The sequence below is a fragment of the Sapajus apella genome, unplaced genomic scaffold (genome assembly GCF_009761245.1).
Source record: "Sapajus apella isolate SASKATOON/1434 unplaced genomic scaffold, GSC_monkey_1.0 scaffold123, whole genome shotgun sequence".
NCBI classification, from domain to species: Eukaryota; Metazoa; Chordata; class Mammalia; order Primates; family Cebidae; genus Sapajus; species Sapajus apella.
In genome coordinates this window covers 346,182-366,602 of record NW_022437063.1, presented here as the reverse complement: position 1 = coordinate 366,602, position 20,421 = coordinate 346,182, and the positions used below count along the sequence as shown (strand labels likewise).

At 43.9% G+C, this 20,421-nt stretch overlaps 1 protein-coding gene across 7 annotated transcripts in view; it reads left to right on the top strand.

The window, feature by feature from the left end:
- The window catches only part of PACSIN2 (protein kinase C and casein kinase substrate in neurons 2), a 130,739-nt gene that overhangs the window by 41,513 nt on the left and 68,805 nt on the right, over positions 1-20,421 (top strand). For 2 of the 7 annotated variants that reach the window (XM_032261370.1, XM_032261373.1), the window contains exon 1: positions 8,682-9,391. The exons of 1 other annotated variant lie outside the window; for it this stretch is intronic. In XM_032261370.1, coding sequence (XP_032117261.1) covers positions 9,274-9,391 — 118 coding nt within the window. In that variant the 5' untranslated portion in view covers positions 8,682-9,273. Of the gene's footprint in view, positions 1-8,677; positions 9,619-20,421 lie in introns of those variants that run through there. 4 more of the 7 variants (XM_032261372.1, XM_032261371.1, XM_032261376.1 and 1 more) reach the window with 4 other exon arrangements.

The following is a 20,421-nucleotide window of genomic DNA, read 5'->3' as shown; positions in this document are numbered from 1 at the left end:
CATCTTCCTTGGCTAAATTTTAAAAAGAAGACCACATTGTCACTGACTCCTTTTTGCAAAGGACATAATGAATATTTGTTAAACTTTTATATTATTATTTCTATAAGAAACTTTTTATTTTGCAAGAATTCTATATGTGCAGAAAAGTTGCAAGACGAATACAGACAGTTCCTGCATGCCTTTCTCCTGGCTTTCTCTAATGTTAACATTTTGTGTAACCACAGCTTATTTTTTGAAATTAAGAAATTAACATTGATGCAATATTACTAAATAAACTATAGACTTTATTTGGATTTCACCAGTTTTCTCACTGATGTTCTCTTGCAGTTCTAGGATCCCATCCAGGTTCTCGATGATTTTTCCCCAGCATTAGATTGGCTGATGAATTTGGGGAGAGTCCCACAGCGGTGAAGTGCCCTTCTTATTACGTCATCTCAGGAGGCACCTGATACTGCCTTGACTCATCACTGTAATGTTAACCTTGTGGGTTTACTGTAGTCATTCTTGGTTTTGAATGTGATTCAGGTGGCGCTGGTTCCCCACAAGGTTGCCTATCCCTTGAGGCCAGGGCCCTGCTCTACTTGCTCTATGCCTCTCCCCCAAGTGCGGACTTGGGCTGTGGGTGCCAGTGTTGAAGGGGGCACACCAGGTCAGGTGGAGATGCATTTGAGTTGCGTGATGCTGTGAGCATTCTATAGTTTTCACATCACAGGTGAAACAGGATTGGCATGTGCTGATAATCGTTGAAACGGAGGAGGGGGGTCATTTTCATTTCTTTTTTCTTTTCTTTTTTTTTTTCTTTTTAAGAGCCAGGATCTCACTCTGTAGCTCAGGCTAGAGTGCAGTGGTGGGATCATGGCTTACTGCAGCCTCACCCTCCTGAGTAGCCGGGACCACAGCTGTGCACTATCATGCCCAGCTAATTTTTAAAATTTTTCGGTAGAGATGGGCTCTCTCCATGTTGCCCAGTCTGGTCTCTAACATGTGGGCTCAAGCGATCCTCCTTGCCTCGGCCTCTCAAAGTGCTAGGATTACAGGTGTGAGCCACTGTGCCTGACCTAGTTTCTACTTTCTACATGTTTGACATTTTCCATTAAAAAAGAAAAAGAGAAAACTATTTCCAATTTCACAGCAATAATCAATCCCAGATTGCTTGGATAATGCAGATGTTACAATGGTCATCGTTGCCAGAGTTATTGAGGTGGGAGGATCACTCATCTTAAATGTATTTAGTTCTTCCCCAAGGCCTCTGTAAGAAGAAAAACTTGCATCCAAACCAATGTTAAAAGGTACTGTTAATTAACAGCATAATAACAATATTCCTTAACATCTTTGTGGGAGAAAAATCATTGGTGTGCCATCAGAAAAGAATTTCAATTAAAATGAAGTTACAAATTAGTTGGAATACATTTGTAGAATACAAAAACAGAAAATCTACCATGTAAGGTCACAATCATTTGTTGAAAAGAAATTTGTAAAATGAGATACACTGTTTATAGTCGGTATTCTATTTATAATTATCTCCATATTTCAAACCAAGAATGGAAGCTTTTAGAAGTTGGTGATTATGTCTTTTAAGTTGTATTTATGTAACATTTGCCAGCTCTAGAGGCTTTAGATGTAGTATACTTACTACATGCTATATTAGTTGGATCCAATAGGATGGATGGATGGATGGAGATAGGAAAGAGGGGATTTTTCAGGGGTTTGGCTCACATGGTTGTGAAGTCTGAGAAATTTTTTTTTTTTTTTTTTGAGACGAAGTTTCACTCTTGTTGCCCAGGCTAGAGTGCAATGGCGCAATCTTGCCCCATTGCAACCTTTGCCTCCCGGGTTCAAGTGATTCTCCTGCCTCAGCCTCCTGGGTAGCTGGGATTGCAGGCATGTGTCACCATGCTCGGCTAATTTTGTATTTTTAGTAGAGATGGGGTTTCTCCATGTTGGGCAGGACGGTCTTGAACCCCCAACATCAGGTGATCTGCCCGCCTCGACCTCCCAAAGTGCTGGGATTACAGGTGTGGGCCACCACGCCTGGCCAAGTCTGAGAAATCCTGACAGGCCGCCTGCAAGCTGGAGACCCAGGGATGTGGATAGTGTAGCTCAGTCCATGTTTGAGGGCCCCAGAACCAGAGAAGCCAATCAATCATGTAGCTCTCAGTCCAGTGCTGAAGGCCTAAGAACCCAGGGCTGCTGGTTCCTGGAGTCCAAAGGCTGGCAAGTTTGGAGTTCTGTGGTCTAAGGCAGGAGACGAGTGGACATCGATAGACACATTTGCCCTTTTCCTGTTTTTGTTCTCTCCAGGCTTCCGGTAGATTGGATGGTGCCTGCCCTTATTGGTGGTGACTCTTCCTCACCTCATCCACTCAGACCCACATGCTAGTGTCTTCTGGAAGCAGCCTCCTCACAGACATACCCCAGAATCATGCTTTACTAGGTTTCTATGTTTTCCTAGGTATTCCAGTTGAGTTGACACCTAAAACTAACTACGACACCTGCCAGGTATTCAAAATCTTGAATAAAGGTCCAAAATGCTTCCTATTTCTTTTCCCATCTCTCTCTCTCTCTCTCTCTTTTTTTTTTTTTTGAAATGGAGTCTTGCTCTGTTGCCAGGCTGGAGTGCAGTGGTGCGGTCTTGGCTCACTGCAACCTTTGCCTCCCAGGTTCAAGCGATTCTCCTGCATCAGCCTCCCAAGTAGCTGGGACTACGGGTGTGTGCCACCACGCCAGCTAATTTTTGTATTTTTAGTAGAGACAGGGTTTCACTGTGTTGGCCAGGTTGGTCTCTCTCTCTTGATCTCATGGTCCACCCGCCTCAGCCTCCTAAAGTGCTGGGATTATAGGTGTGAGTCACCTGCACCTGGCCTAGGATGGCTCTATTTACTTGGTTCATGAAATATATGAAAGGCTTACAAGTAGGATTTGAAAATAGCCACTACCCTATTCTCAACCAAAAGAAAAATATGAAAAAGATTGACCTATCACATTTTTACATAATCTATTTATGATTATAGTGGTTTCTAGAATTTAAGATTTACTTATCATTTGAAGACAAAGAAAAACTAATACATTGAATTATCATATTGGATTTTATTGGTTTACTGTCTAGCAGCCATTGAAAGCTGTCGCTGACCTTGCCACTTCCAGGTCCCTGAGCTGTCATTGTCATACCTTTCATTGAGGTGCTAGTGGGAAGAACCCAGGCTAGCCTGGTTAGAAAGTGGGCCATTTAGATCCTCTATCAAAGTCATTGTAGAAGATCAGTTATTCTAAGAATTGAAACCCAGTGAATACACTTGGGCCAAAATGACACAGAACTTATTTTAATCTTTTGAATCTGAGGCACTTTGTAGTTCTTGGTTAATGTCAGTCACCATGTATTGCAGATGCTGAGTAGGAAGGAAGCTCTGTTACTAGATTTCTGCTGGGGGCTTTTCTTCCTTTTCTCTGGGGTTTTCTCTTACCTTCTTTCCCCCTCCTTCTCCCCTCTACTTTCTCTTTATTGAGGTATTAATTTACATACAATTGAATACATCCTTTTAGAGCTTTGATAAGTGGAAACACCTGTGTAGAGGCTGACTCAGTCAAGACAGAGTATTTCCATTGCTCCAAAAGTTCCTTGTGTCCCTTTTAAGTCAGTGCCCCACCCTGCCCCCTGGCCCTGGCAGACATTGATCTGTCACTGCATATTGGTTTGCTTGGTTTCAAATTTTATCCACATAGAAACACACAGTGTGTGCTATTTTGCATCTGGCCACTTTGCTCAGCATGTTTTTGTGATTTCATCCATGTTACATCTGTCAGTAGCTCATTCCTTTTTATTGCCAAGTGGTTTTCAGCTGTGTGCCGATGCTACACACAGTTGGGTTTTGATGTCCTGTATAGAGATGTGTGACAGAAACCTAGATGCTACAGAGGTTTATGCATGGTCTCCCCAACTTTCAGCAGCATGTGAGGCAGGCAGAGAGAATTAGCAAATAAATGAACCAGATTTTTGGGGAATCTTCTTTTTTATCCAAGCCATGGATCTTGCTAGTCCTTGACTAGTTTGGTTTCTCAGAACAACACTATTCTGGTTACCCCTGGCTTGTATCAGCCTGTAGGATCTTGGTGTTTGCCTTTCTGGAGATGGAGAGTTACCAATTCTTAATGGAAAAGGCTTGTGGTCAGAGCAGCTCCTTTTGGTCTTTTACATAACTTTGTTTTCCCTGCTGCCGATGAATCACCTGGCTCTGTGTTTGGGGCGTTCAGGGACCCAGGTACATAGGAACTGTAGAGCCTGCCCAGTGCCAGGCTGCCAGGTACCCCACCTCCTGCGCCAGCCACCTGCCGCCGAGGTCTCCTGCCTTGCCCTTGCCCTTGCCCTTGCCCTGTCCTGGCTCAGATGTTAGTTTTCAGCCCCCTAGGGGAAGACTGAGAGAGCACAGAACTGCAGTCTGCGGCATTTTATTAATCCAATTACTGTATGCCCATAATCACTTTAAGAATCACTTTTTTTTTTTTGAGAGAGTCTCCCTCTGTTGCCCAGGCTGCTAGAGTGCAGTGGTGCGATCTTGGCTCACTGGAACCTCCACCTCCTGTGTTCAAGTGATTCTCTTGCCTCAGCCTCCTGAGTTGCTGGGATTGTAGGCATGCACTGTCATGCCCGGTTAATTTTTGTGTTTTTAGTAGAGATGGGGTTTCACCATGTTGGCCAGGCTGATCTCAAACTCCTGACCTCAAGTGATCCCCCTGCCTCAGCCTCCCAAAGTGTTGGGAATACAGGCGTGAGCCACCGCACACAGCCAAGAATCACCTTGTAAAACACAATGGCTGCTGAGGGCTGGGGGAAGGGTTGGGGATAGAGGGATGATAACTAAAGGGTACAGGGTTTCTCTTTGAGGTGATGAAAATGTCCTGTACTTATTATGGTGGTGATGGTTGCACACACCTGTGAATACACTAAATAACATTGAATCGTACCCTTTAAATGAGTGAATTCTGTGGCATGTGAATTGTATCTCAATAAAGCTGGTTTTTTGTTTGTCTTTTTTTTTTTTTTTAAGGCAGTATAGTGTTAGAGCAATGACAGACCAGTAGAGGAGTGGTGGAAAAAAATTACATTGTAGAAATTTTATTGTTTCCAAATGACACCACCTATTGCCAGATATCCTAACTTTCCTAGCAGGTCCAGTTCCTTGGGAGGGGTGGGTGTGGTAGAGAGAGGAAGGCCTTTGTATCAAGTGGGTCTGAGTATGAATCCCAATCTGCCCTTATTAGCTAGGTGACCTTGGGCAGATTGCTTATGCTCTTTGGTGGTTTCGCTCCCTGTAAAACAGAGCTAGGAGTACCCATCTTACAGTGTTTAAGAAGAGCGTGGTAAATGTGGTGAAAGCAGTCGTTTTTTTTTTTGTTTTTTTTTTTTTTTTTGAGACGGAGTCTCGCTCTGTTGCAAGGCTGGAGTGCAGTGGCGTGATCTCAGCTCACTGCAACCTCCATCTCCTGGGTTCAAGCGATTCTTCTGCCTCAGCCTCCCGAGTAGCTGGTACTACAGGTGTGTGCCACCACACCCAGCTAATTTTTTTGTATTTTTAGTAGAGACGGGGTTTCACCACATTGGCCAGGTTGGTCTCGATCTCTTGACCTTGTGATCCTCCCACTTTGGCCTCTCAAAGTGTTGGAATTACAGGTATGAGCCACCACGCCCAGCATAAAAGCGGTCATTTTTACCATGTGACAATCATATAATGAAAGGCCTCAGATAGAAGCAGCAGCCCTGCTGGGTCCTGTCCTGTGTTTGAGTCCTGCTAGAGTGATGAATTGGCCTGCTGGAGCTGCACTGGGCGCTGGGCAAATGAATCTCCATGGGAAGTGCTGCTGTTTGTGTTGTTTGCCACCTCTGCAGGGGCCCTGAGCTGATGGATGGCGCTGCTGGTCTTTAGCTAACTTGGTGGACTCTCTTTCTGAATTTTCTTCCGCCTTAATCCACGTGGTTTGAGTGGGCTGGTTGCACACTCTTGGAGAACCAACACGAGATATCCCCTCCTTTGGGAAACCTTCCCTGACCCCGCTCCCTGCTCTAGGTCATGGCTCCTTTTGCTGTGTCCTGCAGCGGGTGGGACACACTAGACTCTAGGCTTTATCCACTCATCTCATTTTATTTATTTGCACTTCTGCTCAGCCTGTACATTGTGGTCCAGGGCAGGGACCTTAACTGTGGGGCAGTAAGCACTGTGGCTGGCATTAATGTTTGTTGAATGAATGTCCAGTGGCTTCCAGTCTTTGATGACAGAAGCCAGATCAGAACTGGAATTCCAGCTTTGGCACTGCATGCCAGAGGCTAGCAGATGAGCTTCCCTGAGCATTGTTTCTGTCCTAGCATCACCTAGAGGATGGTTGGGTGGCTGTCCCACTGCCTGGGACAGGAGAGCTGCCTGAGTCAGTCTTGTCTTCTGCCATAGTCCACCTTTCCTGCCTGGAGTCCACTAGTTAGGTGTGGCTGACATTATGGGCAGGGAGATGGTGTCCTTAGCACACTGGAAATCTGGCCTGATGACTTCCTAGTTCCACTACTATTCACTGCAATTTTTTTTTCTTCCCCACCTTGCTCTGGTAACTGGGTACATGGGGCAGGACCCACAATGCCTCCACCTCCTGCCAGGCATCCAGGCTGCACTTTGCCTGAGGGCATGTGAGGGTGGCCCTGGCCTGGACTGTGAGTGGCTACTGCTGGTGCTGGGTTGGGCTTCCCTTGCCCTGGGCTGGATGTGGCCCTCACCCTCCACCCCACAACCCCAGTTCTGCCTTGGGCCCTCTTCTCCTTTTCCAAGTTCACCTTTTAATTAAGCAGGAACTATATCCAAGACCCAGTTCTGATCCTTGAGGGAAGTCAGGATGTGGGGGCAGTGTCATGTAGCTGGTCTCTGGAGGCTGGCTGCCTGGGCTCACAGGCTGGCTCCCTGCACCAGCTGTGGGACACTTAGCAAGTTACATAACGTCTCACCTGGGAAATGGAGCTAACAGTACTTACCCCACCTAGAGCTGTCTTCATGATTAACCAGAAATAAAGTAAGTGCTGTGTAAATGTTTATTGAGAAGCCGATTTGTTGGATTTCAAAAAAGAGAGTGAGTCTCTTAAAAAGCCCTCCCATAAGATGGATGGTGCTTTTTTGTCCCAGAGCCTCAGTGGGGCTCTGGGACAAAAAAGTTTTCTGGTACCCTGGCTTGGGGGAGGGGACAGATAGACAAGTTTTGTATTTTTTAGTAGAGATGTAGTTTCACTGTGTTGGCCAGGCTGGTCTCAGACTTGCTTCCCTAGAACTCAGGCGCTGCTTCTTTCTTAGTGGAGTGAGTACCTGCCAGCTGTGGTGGGCGAGGCACTCTGGTGTTCATCTTCTGTATCGGTGCAGTGGATTTAACTAAGCTGACTACAGGACATAGTGAAATATGTGTTGACTTCTCTGCTTTTTTGGTGAAGAACTGTGTGGGGAGGGGTGGTAAATAATTTCCTGAGTAGTGTAAATTATTATCATGTGTCAAGTAGGAGAGTCTCATGTTATGTGATCTTTGCTTTTACTGGTATTTTTCCATTAAGGAATTTCTTTTTTTTCTTTTTTCTTTTTTTTTTTTTTTTTTTTTTTGTGAGATAGGCTCTCACTCTATCACCCAGGCTGGAGTGTAGTGGCGTGATCTCTGCACACTGTAACTTCTGCCTCCTGGGGTCAAGTGATTCTTGTGCCTCAGCCTCCCAAGTAGCTGGGATTATAGCCATGCGCCGCTATAACTGGCTAATTTTTGTATTTTTTTGTAGAGATGAGCTTTCACCATGTTGCCCAGGCTGGTCTCCAACTCCTGGCTTCAAGCAATCCATTTGCCTCTCAAAGTGCTGGGAGTACAGGTGTGAGCCACCAGGCCCGGTCTAAGGAATTTCTAAACACAAGATTTTCAAAGATGTTTTTTAACGTATTTCGTTTTGTGTTATAAGGTGAGACTAGGTGGCTGTTTTTAACTGAACATTTTTGAATGAATATAAGTAGCAAGAACACTGGTAAATAGTGGATATCCACTTAGCACAGTTTCCTCTGTATGTTATTTTGCCAATCACGTATTCTCCCATCCCCACATTACATCGCCTTGGGCCATGCTGAAAGGAGGAAACCCCATCCTGAAGTGGCCTTGCTCTGGCCTTTACCACTCAATCCTGGTTTGTCATGGGTGACGGGAAAGTGTGCATGTGTGTCTTCTAGGAGAGAACCTAGGGGAAATTGATCCCTTGAAATATTTGTTTCTTGTCTGTTTTTGCAGATTAGTTTCCATATCTACTCTTTTCTCTAGTGTATGTGTGTTTTTATATTGTATGAGATTTTAAAGGGTTTTATTGAATAATATGTATACCCAAAGTGCACAGATCTCAAGTGTGCATATTAGTGAATTTTCACAAGTGCAGCACACCCATAGCCAGTTCAAGAGCCACAACACGGCTCCAAAACCCTCCTAGCGCCCCTTCCTGCCTGCCTCCTACACTCTCCTCCCTGTCCTGGCTTCAAAGGGTGCAGCTTAGTTGCGACTCTTCTTGTGCTTGATCTGAAGGGAATCATACAGTACGTATTCTTGTAGGCACAGCATTTTAAAATCTTTCTCTCCTCATTATTTTTTTTCTTCACTGTAATTTTTTGGTAAAAATTGAAGAAGTGAGGTGTTTTTGTTTTTACTTCTGTGTAATCACACGTGGGTGTTTGAGTTTCCTAGTTCTTAGGAGACAGTCGTGCTGCTGAGAGACCCTACCTGTCTCCAGGGGACTCCATGTCCCCAGTCCTGTCTCCTGCCCGAGGCCTCCTGTTCATCTGCTAACAAGTATTGCCTTGGTGTGTGTAATCACAGAAGGAAGTTGAGTCCACATGCAGGGACAGTGTAAGATTATCCTGTACAAGCAAGTCCCTGTCCCACCTACTGCTGTGGCGCCCAGCCCCTTACATGCAGAGCGGGTCGTCTTTTTTCTCTTGTGAGCAGGAAGATCCCAAATACAAGAAAGATTCGAAAACTCTCATGTATGGTGTAAGTTGGTTTGTATGTAAGTTGATTTTTTGTGTGTTGGGGAGGGAGTAGTAGGAATTTTATTCTCAGACCTATTCTCCCTGATTTTCCATGGAAATACTGAAATTTCTCTTTGCCCACTTTCTGAAAAGAGAGCTCTTCCGTGTGGCCACAGCAGGCAGGAGCGTGCAGTCTGGAAACCTGGGGCTGTACAGTGAATGCAGCAGTGTAAGGGAATGACCTTATCTCGGCAGCCAACAGGAAATGATGAAATGTGCTGGGAGAATTCAGCTGAGAGACAGAGGTCAGACATGCCAGCGGGTTGGGAAGAGGCAGGTACGGAAGCTGAGCTGCAAAGTTAGCCGGCATCTGATAGAAAAACGTGAGTGTGCTGTTTAAGGCTTGCATCTCCTTTAAAGTAGACCTCTTTGAAAGTAAATTTTTCATGGATTTGTTTTCTTTCTCACAGAGTGACCGATTTAACAGAACTCTTACCTTCTGTGCAAGCGCACCTAGTTTTAGAGTTCCTTGATGGAAATGTTCAACTAGTTCATTATTAACTGAGCAATTTAGAACGCTTTATCCGGAGTGCTTGGAGAAAATGTCAGAGTGAGTGTTTGATTTTCTTGAAGAATAGATTTCAGCTTGAACAAATGAAGGATTATGTTTTATAATTTTTGATTCTGGTTTTAGAACATACGTGCATGTTTCCTTTCCAAATAGATGCAATAACTTTGTACCTTTGCTTTGGCTTGTTTGAGACTAGCTGACATACTTGAGCTGTATTTTTTTCTTACCAAGTAGCTAAATGAGTTACTTGAGTTAGCTGTGAATAGAGGGCTTCCCCCTCCTGCTTTAAGGCGTTAATATTTAATACATGCTGCCGTTTTCTTTCTTTACAGCCAGATCTAACCTACAAACACGTAAGTGGGGACTTGAGAGAGAAAAAACAAATTAGCTTTTCCGGGAGGCTGTAATTGCTGTTTTCATGACTGTCTACTGTAGACTCTCTGAATTCATGTGCCACCGCTCCAGGCCCCCTCCCCATCCTCCTCCTCAGTTCTTCTCATTTCTCATCCCAGCTGCACCCTGTGCTTTTGCCCCCATCTCCCCAGGGCTATCGCTAGACACTTTTATGTTTTTGTCAGGTAACATAATGTAAAAGTTTTATTGTTTTAATAACTGAACAGCCTTATATACATATTTAATTATTTCCTAGAAGTCGTATTCTGGAATTGGAAAACAATGGCTCTCGCTTTATTGATATAGTGCTGTAATTCTAATTAGATTTTTAAAATCCTGATACTTAAGTGATCCATTGCTCAGTGAATTATGCTTACTGGATTACCTATTGCTGTTAAAAAGGCAGCGTCGTCTCTCTGTTCTCCAGAAAATGTTGTGCTGGTGCAGTCTGTGCCACACAGAGAAGCATGCTTTCTTGTTGGGATGTTACCTGCTGTGAAGCGTGTATTTCAAATACTTCCACAATTGCATAGGAAAGGTTTCTAGAAACCCCCAGGATATATATAGTATGTTGGTTCGACCTTAATCGGACCCATCAGTTTTGTCTTTGCTCTTGTAGCTCTGAATATCTCTTTCTTCAGATCCCTTCCTTCTTGTCAATAAAACATCCTGCTGAATTCTAGATGAACTTTAAATGCTGTATTTATGAAAACAGCAAAGAGGTTTCATAACTTCAAACCAAAGCATGTTTTACAGGCATGAGATTTATGCCAAAAAATAAAAATAAGGCTTCCTTCCCCCCCCTTTTCTTTTTAAACAGTGTTAGTCCTTTGAGACCCGTTTGTCCCGCGACACAATTCTTTTATTCATTTGGTGGCATAATGCAGAAGAGGGAAACACAATATTTGTAGCTGTAATGGCTCATGGAGTTAATATTCCAGGCTCCTCACTTTACCAAAGGAATTGAGACCCAGAGGTGACGACTTGTCCAAGGTCACTCGGCTTGTTGGTAGCCAAGTGAGTCTGAAACCCTGGTCTCGTGACGCCTGAGTCATTACTCTTTCCATTACAGTAATTGGCTTTCTTCACATTATTATCTTAAGATTAATATCACTTAGTTAAGAGTGTTTTATTCTTCTTCTGATGAGTCCATTTATATTTGTTTCACTTTCAGACACTCAGCTTTAAGCTGTTTTCCTGTAAGTACCATTTGGCATCGATGATTAATGAATTACCCCAAGTACAAAGAGCATTGACATTTCTCCCTCTGAGAGAGACTTTTTCTTAAAAATCAACAATTCTCTATATTATAAAGTTTTGCTTGCCTCTCCCCTAAGTCGGGGAGAGACAGTCACTTGTTACCGATAGAAGCGGGCCTTTGAGATGGGATTACTTGCTAGATGAGAATGCCAAGCTAAATACGATCACAACTAATACAAGAGACAGACAAGCACTCAATTCTTCTTTGAAAGAGGATTCTTCAGGGTTGAAAGGAGAACCCCAACATTCAGCATTTCTGCATTTCAGCCCCTATAAGGGAATACTCACAGCTCTGTCTTCAGCTGGACTGAAGAGCTTTTAGAATATGAAAGACTTTAATATATCATAATGTAAATAAAGGAGAAAATGATATAATTTATAAAAATGGAGTTTACTCACAATTTTCCAGAATCATTAAAAATGGTCTTTGCTAAAAATTGAATTTGAATCCTCTGAAATTCAGGTGTGGGAGCTAGATGTAAACAGAGGTATGCTGAAAACAGTGGTTGACTGTTCTTAGACCTCAATGTGGCCATCACTGTCTGTCCAGAGTCACCTTAAAATGCCTTGGGGAGGTTCACAGGATAGCACTTACTTGTATTTTCTAAAGTATTTAGAATATATGCCTTGAAGAATTTCGGAAACAAAAACACTCTAGGAAAACGGGCACTTTCATAACTACGTTAATTGTATTTGAAGTTGAATTTAATAGCCTTGCAACTATTTTAATTTATAAAACCGAAGAATGAAGTGTGATACATAAGCAATATTTCTATGCAGTGTGTCAGAACTGTCTTCCTTCCTGGTGTTGTAGTGGGCACTTTCTGTCAGTCTTCTTGAAGAAGGTGCTGCTTTCATTTGGTGAGCTAGGTGACATTATCCTGGGGCCTGGAGAACAAGTGAGGCTGTAGGCTGACGAGCTGAAGTGGCTTAGTTCGCTTCTCCCATAATTTAGTTATCTTTGTTCCCCAATTAGCATTTTATACTATTATATTTTCAGCATATATTAAGTATAGAATATTCTAACCGGCTTCCTTTTCTTAGTATGTAATTGACCTTCTTATCTTCTGCAGTCTGTAAGTAACATTTGATACCCTTCCCTCCCTGGCCCCTAGCTTCTGCCCACATCAGTATAAATGCTGCTGTGCCTGTGAGATTTAAAGATGAGAAAGGGATACCAGACTGTCGCAGTGCTGGCATTGCTGCAAACTGAGAAGGGGTTAAACGGAAACCCCTGGGGCTGCTGTTGGCTTAGAAATCTCAGAGTTTGGCTGGGCACGGTGGCTCAAGCCTGTAATCCCAGCACTTTGGGAGGCTGAGGTGGGTGGATCACGAGGTCAAGAGATCGAGACCATCCTGGTCAACACGGTGAAACCCCGTCTCTACTAAAAATACAAAACATTAGCTGGGCATGGTGGCGCGTGCCTGTAATCCCAGTTACTCAGGAAGCTGAGGCAGGAGAATTGCCTGAACCCAGGAGGCGGAGGTTGCGGTGAGCCGAGATCGCGCCATTGCACTCCAGCCTGGGTAACAAGAGCGAAACTCCGTCCCAAAAAAAAAAAGAAATCTCAGAGTTTGCGTTGTTGACATTTGGGCCTTTTTCATGTCCACTCTGTTTGGGGCATCTCTCGAGAACCTTCTCTAAGACTATGAAGAAATGTCTCCCAGGAGAGTTTGGTAAAGAGGAGCGTGTGTGTGTGTGTGTGTGTGTGTGTGTGTGTGTGTGTGTGTGTGTGTGAGAGAGAGAGAGAGAGAGAGAGAGAGGGAGAAAGAGAGAATATGGTAAGATAGTAATTTGACAAGCTTTATTGATTTGAATGAATGAATTGCAGTGTTTGCCTTTCTGTAGTGATTACTTTTGAAGGCACTATAGTCACATTTCACCAGGCTGGTCTAAATGCATTTGCATGTCACAGTTCTGCCGTGACACCAAGTAACAGGTTGTGTCTACTTGACGTCTCCTCTAGCCCTGGGACTCTGGCCTAAATTTTTTCTCATTAGACTCTGTCGTATATGAATCATAAGACATAAATCTTTATGTTGGCCCATGATGCATATTTTATTTTGAGAAACTTAAAGAATCTAATAGGAAGTACTCTGAGTTTGAAATATGTGTCAATGGTCATCACAGTAGTATGGGATTTAGGTTATCTTTTTGTTAATGTGAAGCCTGTGCTATGAATTTCATATTCAGTCTGTTTCCCTTCAGGATTTGTTCAAGTGGAGTCCTTGAAGGAGAACGGGGAAGAATGATTTTGCTGGAAAGTGCTTACTTGACAAAATGTTGATGTAATTAATGGGACAAAATGTTGAACTTCCCAATTTGGAATTCTCTCTTGGACTCTTTAAATTCCCAACATAGATTGATAGTGCTAGTTTAACTAAATAAATGAAGCATAGTCCTACAGTCCCACAGCCCTACAGTCTACTGTAGGGCAGTTTTGGGGTTAATGACGTGATTTCTCTGTGGTTCTTCTCTGCTATCAACTGACACATAAAGAAAATAGCACAGGGCATAGTAGACTGATCACCAGTATCTATTGATTTGGAAGACAGAAGCATTAGTTACTACTTTCCTACCTATAGGAACAGTCACCTTAAGTTCACTTAGTTACATCCTAACATTGCTGTGCCTGAAGAATGGTAGAAAGCAGGACCATGAAGCCATGAAGGAAAGCAGCAAGGCCACTTGTGGAAGTTAAATCTTTGCATACTTAACATTGAACTTGAAGACATTAAATTTGATCTTAGATGTCTCCAGTGAACTTCTGAGGTCGAGGAGTTTGCATTTGGGATGGTAGAAGTTGTCATGATGATGAAAAGTCATGATGTGAGGCTTATGTAAACTGTAGTTGTCCAAGCACCTGACAGCTTTTTTTTTCTTCCCTGATGCTATCTCCAGGTATGACAGCTTTCATTGGTAGACTTCAGGCACCTGTGTGAGCTCTGTGCTTACTTCCAGCCATCCATTAGGTCACTACCTGGAGGGACACTCCACCTGGATGCTGGCTGGCTGGATCAGTTGATTTGTTCATTCATGCATTTATTCATTCAGTTTACCTTCTTGGTCTCTTGTCCACTTAGTTCACATCAGACACTGTGCTAGACTCTGGGGATCCATAGATGGTTAGGATTGAGTTCTTGACTCTGAGAAGCTCACAGTCCAGCAAGGTAAAGAGACTTCTTAGTAGCAGGCGATGAGTCTTCAAGAGCTATTGGGTCTTTATTCTGCCATGAAGAGTGGAGGAGACTGTAGGAAGCTCCAGTTTGGTGTTGAGTTTTAGAGGGAGTGGTTTGTCAGGCACCCAAGAGAAGCAGAGGGAGCAATATATACAAAGGTGAGGAGGTCAGAATCTGCCAGACTTGGGAGCTTGATGGGGCTGGAGTGCCATTTATATGTGGACATGCTTCAGGAACATCATGTTTATCACATCCAGACCAGTTATTTTTCATCCCAAACCAGTTTGTTCTTCTGAATTCTGATTTTCTCTCTGTGGCATTATCACCTACAGTGCCTCCAAAATTAGAAACTTTGGATCCCTGCCCCCATCACCCATTCCCTGTTATCATCCATTACTATGTCCTGTCTGTTTTCCCTCTTGGATATATTCCTTTTTCCTGGTCTTCCAACCATTTCTCTTTCTCCAGTCTTGAACCTCCAGAACTGCACTGTCCAGTGTATTAGCCACTAACCACATGTGACTGTTTACATTAAAGTTAAATAAAATTAAAAAGTAATTGAGACCAGTCTCGGCACCATAATGAGACCTCTGTCTCTACAAAATATAAAAAATTAGCCAGGTGCAGTGGCGCATACTTGTAGTCCAAGCTTCAGAAGGCTGAGGTGGGTGGATTACTTGCACCCATGAGGTTGAGGCTGCAATGAGCCATGGTAGTGCTACTGCACTCCAGCCTGAATGACAGAGTGACACCCTGTCTCAAAAAAAAAAGAGAAAAGTCAGTTTCTCACTTGGACTAACTACATTTTAAGTAGTTAGTTAAGCTGGTGGCTGCCATACCAGACAGCCCAAGACCAGAGGCTCGATGGGCTGTTCTCTACTCTGTCCAAGGGAACCTTCCTTTATGTATGGGCTTCTTTCTTTCTTTCTTTTCTTTCTTTCTTTTCCCTCCCTTCTTCCCTCCCTTCCTTCCTCTCGCTTTTCCTTTCTCTCTCCCTTTCTTCGTTTCCTTTCCTTTCTCTCTTCTCTCTCCTCTCTCCTCTTTTCTTTCTTCTCAGTGTCTCACTCTGTCGCCAGGCTGGAATGCAGTGGCATGATCTCGGCTCACTGAACCCTCCACCTCCCATATTCAAGTGATTCTCCTGCCTCAACCTCCCGAGTAGCTGGGATTATAGGAGCCCGCCACCATGCCCAGCTAATTTTTGTATTTTTGGTAGAGATGGGGTTTCACCATGTTGGCCAGGATGGTCTTGATCTCTTGACCTCTTGATCCACCCAACTTGGGCCCTAAAAGTGCTGGGATTACATGCATGTGCCACCATGCCCAGCCTATGGGTTTTTTTCTTTTGAGATGGAGTCTTGCCCTGTCACCCAGGTTGGAGTGCAGTGGTGCAATCTCAGCTCCCTGCAACCTCTGCCTCCCGGATTCAGGTGATTCTCATGCCTGTATTTTATATTTTTTGCTAGAGACAGGGTTTCACCATGTTGGCTAGACTGCTTTTGAACTCCTGACCTCAAGTGATCTGCCCACCTCGGCCTTTGAGCCACCTCACCCAGCCTCATGCCTTTTAATCTTTGTGCATGCTGTTCTTTCTCCCTCCAGAATACCGTTCCTGCTCTACGCATTCCCTTCTGCCCTGGCTTTCCTCAGGTGAATTTCGTCTCTTTTTCCTCCAGTGTCCTTGTAATCACACAATCACACTTGCCTCTGAGAGGGCACATGTATGTTTATTATGTGTTGAGACACCATAGTATAGTGGTTAAGCTTTGGGGACAGATTGTCTTAACTTCAAAACTAGCCGCTTACTTGCCAGGTGGCTTTCAACAAATTATTTAACCTTTCTGAGTTTTAGTTTCTTCAGCTATAAAATGAAGATAATGTTTTTTTTTGTCATGTTAAATGAAACCCTTAGCACTGCACTTAAATATATAGCTCTCAAATTGTAGCTGAGAGCTCTCGTTCTAGGTAGATGGCCTTCTTCTGTTCATCAGCCATGCTAAAACCATATAATCTGCTAATAATGCTGTTGCGTTTCTTCTTTTCTGATTGTTATACCTTTTAGTTATTTTTCTTATTGCAGTGGCTAGGCCCTTCAATGCTATTTGCATAGACAGGCAATTTTTTCTTATTCCTGTAATATCTATTGGCTGTAGTTCTTCTGGTGAGATTTTTATTCTCTTTTGTTTTGATTGCATTTCATTGTGCCTACTTTCCATTACATTTGTTTTTTCGTTCTTAGTTTAGAAATTAAATTCTCAGCCTGCTCCTTTGGTGGTTACTCTAGATATTTTTATATAGTTAACAAAGTCAATATGTTTACCCTTCTCTTGAATAATGGATGGATATAAAACATTTTAACTCCATATGCCCTCTCAACTTTTCCAATTTTTTTCCCTGAATTTTTAAATCCTACAAATTTGCCACTGTCCTTCATATAGTTAATGCTATTTAGATTTATTCCATATATTTACCTGCATATTTGTAGGTAAATATTCCTTCATGTGCTTCAGGCTTTCCATATGAAATAATTTCCTTCTTTTAAAAGTATATCCTTTAAGGGCTGGGCACGGTGGCTCACGCCTGTAATCTCAGTACTTTGGGAGGCTGAGGCAGACAGATCACCTGAGGTCGAGAGTTCGAGGCCAGCCTAGCCAACATGGCGAAACCCCGTCTCTACAAAAATACAAAAATAATAGCTGGGTCTGGTGGCATACACCTGTAATCCCAGCTACTAGGGAGGCTGAGGCAGGAGAATTGCTTGAACCTGGGAGGCAGAGATTGCAGTGAGCCGAGATTGTGCCACTGTACTCCAGCCTGGGTGACAGAGGGAGACTCTGTCTCAAATAAATAAATAAATAAATAAATTTCTTCAACAGGAGAGTCATTAAGATACCTGGTTTGCTGTGCTGCTAAAAACAGAAGTATGCTCTGTCATACCATGTGTCTGTAGCAGAGCCTGACACATTCCTTGACTTGTTCATTCCAGTCATGTTTATTGTGTACCTGTTATGTGTCAGTGCTAGGAACATGGGTGAACAAGGCAAAATCCTCGTGTATAAGGAGCTTACATTCTTGTGAGTGGAGAGAGAAAATATACAAATATATAGTTTGGCAGATGAGATTGAGTGTTAAGAAAATAAAACAGAAAAAAGAAAAGAAAAGAAAACAGAGTTAAGGCTGGAGTATCAGGGCTGAGGAAGACTTGCTTAAGGAGAGGGTAATGTTTGAGCACATATCGGATGCTGGGAGAAAGGTATTCTCTGCAGAGGGGAAGCAGGTGCAAAGGTGAGCCGAAGTCTGGTGCATTTGGAGAACCACATGGAGGTCACCGTAGCCAGAATCCAGGGTGGGGATTGGAAGAGCCAAAACTGGCGCTGGAAGCAGGGACTGGAATCGCATGGGACCTTGTAATCAGGGTGGGGAGTATAGGTAACTGAGACAGTTGACTGTTGGCAAGTGGGGAGTATCAATAATTGTGAAACTTGACAATAGCTGTTGGCAAGTTTTGAGTTTGGTGGATTGAACCAGGGTAACTGAGATAGAGATGGTGTGAAGTGGCCACATTCTGGCTCTGTTTTGAGGTAGACACGATGTTATGTGGACATGAGGGCAGGAGAGGAGTCAGGGATGACACTGGGGCATTTGCCCTGAGCAGCTGTGTCCTGGAGGAGCACACCCAGTAGATGCAGGAGGAAGAGGTGGGTTTCGGCCAGTGTGTCGGAGAGGCCTGTGAGCCTCCCGGGGGAGATGCTGAGCCAGCATCGAGGGCCATGCCGGACCTAGAGCTCAGGGAGAGAGTCAGGAGGCATCAACATGTGGATGGAATTTCAGGTCACAGGAGGGAGTGGGTCGCCCAGGAAACTAGTATGCACGGAGAACAGGAGGCTGAGCCCTGGGCCCCACCGGTGAGCACAGGGTGATAAGAGCACTGATTGGGTGCTTTGCAGGACTGTCTGGAAGCACTTGTCTTGAGAGAATGCAATTGATACTGCAGGCTGATTATCAGTGACTACCAGAAAAGTTTGGATTTCATGCTTACATAAAGGGAAGGTGCCTACATGCTGCCTTATTTTCCTTTTGAATTTCCTTTTTTTTTTTTTGAGACGGAGTTTCGCTCTTGTTGCCTAGGCCGGAATGCAATGGCGCGATCTCGGCTCACCACAACCTCCGCCTCCCGGGTTCAAGTGATTCTCCTGCCTCAGCCTCCCAAGTAGCTGGAATTATAGGCACGCACCACCATGTCTGGCTAATTTTTTTGGTTTTTTTAGTAGAGACAATGTTTTGCCATGTTGGTCAGGCTGGTCTTGAACTCCCGACCTTAGGTGATCCACCCACCTCGGCCTGGGATTACAGGCGTGAGCCACTGCGCCCAACTCCTTTTGAATTTTCAAAAGCAATTCAATCAATATATTCTTATGGCAGAACAATTAAGTGATACAGATATGCAAAAACCCCAGACTTTCATGTTCTTCCACCCAGAGATGTTCATTCAAGGGTTGCTCCAGTGTCATCCCCTCAGGACAGCCTTCCCTGGCCACCATCTGTCCAGGTAGACCCTGTCACTCTCTGTCCCCCACTTGGCTTTATGCTTCTCCCCAGACCTTAATGCTGCCTGCTGTTACATGACGTACTGGTGTGGCTTTGTGTTCCCTGGCCCCCTACTGGAAAGTGTACAGGAGACTTGTCACTTCTACCCACCTTGGGTCCCCACAGGCCCAGTGAGGTGCCTGGCATACAATAAGTAAGCCTGCGTTTCACTGAATGGAAGAATTCACATTTTTGTTATATAGCCTTCTGGGCTTTTTAAATGGATCATCACCCACTCTTAAACATGTATTTTTAGATTAGCCCAAGTGTTCAGCTTTTTAGACTTAAGAATGCTACTTATGGTTTTGAATATTACTATAAGCTAACTTTGCACTAGTAGGCTGTGGGCTGCTGTTTTCAGTCGGTGTCAGCGACGGCAGCTGCACAGGCCTTCAGAGCCCTTCCTGAGCCTGTGCCTGGACAGCAGCCTCACTCCCCAATCTGCCGCGTGCCGGCTCCTAGGAGGCTGCAGCTGCAGGGCTTCTCCTTTCCTCTTCCAAACTGCTGTGCCTGCCCACCCACCCGCCCTCCTCTCTCCCCTTCCCCCATGTTCCCTGTCTCCCTCTCTCTGTCCCTCCCTCCCTCTTAGCCTAATTATGTATGACTTTGTCTTAACTTCCTGAGTATTTAGACAGTTTGTTCCCCCGTATTTTGGAGGATTGGTCCAGGACCCCCCAAAAAGATACCAAAATCCATGGATGCCCGTCTCTGATAAAAAAAATTTTGCTGTATTTGCATATAACCTGTGTATACCCTTCAGTATTCTTTAAATAATCTCTAGATTACTTATAATACCCAATAGAATATAAATGCAATATAAATAGTTATACTGTATTGTTTAGGGAATAATGACAAGCAGAAACATCTGTGTATGTTTAGTACAGGTACAGCTACCCACTTTTGTCCCCCGGATATTTTCAATTTCCGGCTGGTTGAATCCACAGATGTGGAACTCATGGGTATGAAGGGCTGAGCGTGCTGTAAGCTCCCGGACTGCAGGGCCTGCGTGGTGCTATTCAGTTATTTTCACTTTCATTTCTCGGCTCTTAGCAAGGTTTCTGGTACTCAGAAAGTAAATGTTTTTAGAATATTGGGAGAGGTACATGTAAAATAATTTAAAATAAATTCTTTTGGCTTGATATTTACTTAGTTTATTAGAATACATTAAACATTTTATTGAAAATATTTAAAAATTTGGAGCCGGGCGTGGTGGCTCAAGCCTGTAATCCCAGCACTTTGGGAGGCCGAGGCGGGTGGATCACGAGGTCAAGAGATCGAGACCATCCTGGTCAACATGGTGAAACCTCGTCTCTACTAAAAATACAAAAAAAAATTAGCTGGGCATGGTGGCACGTGCCTGTAATCCCAGCTACTCAGGAGGCTGAGGCAGGAGAATTGCCTGAACCCAGGAGGCGGAGGTTG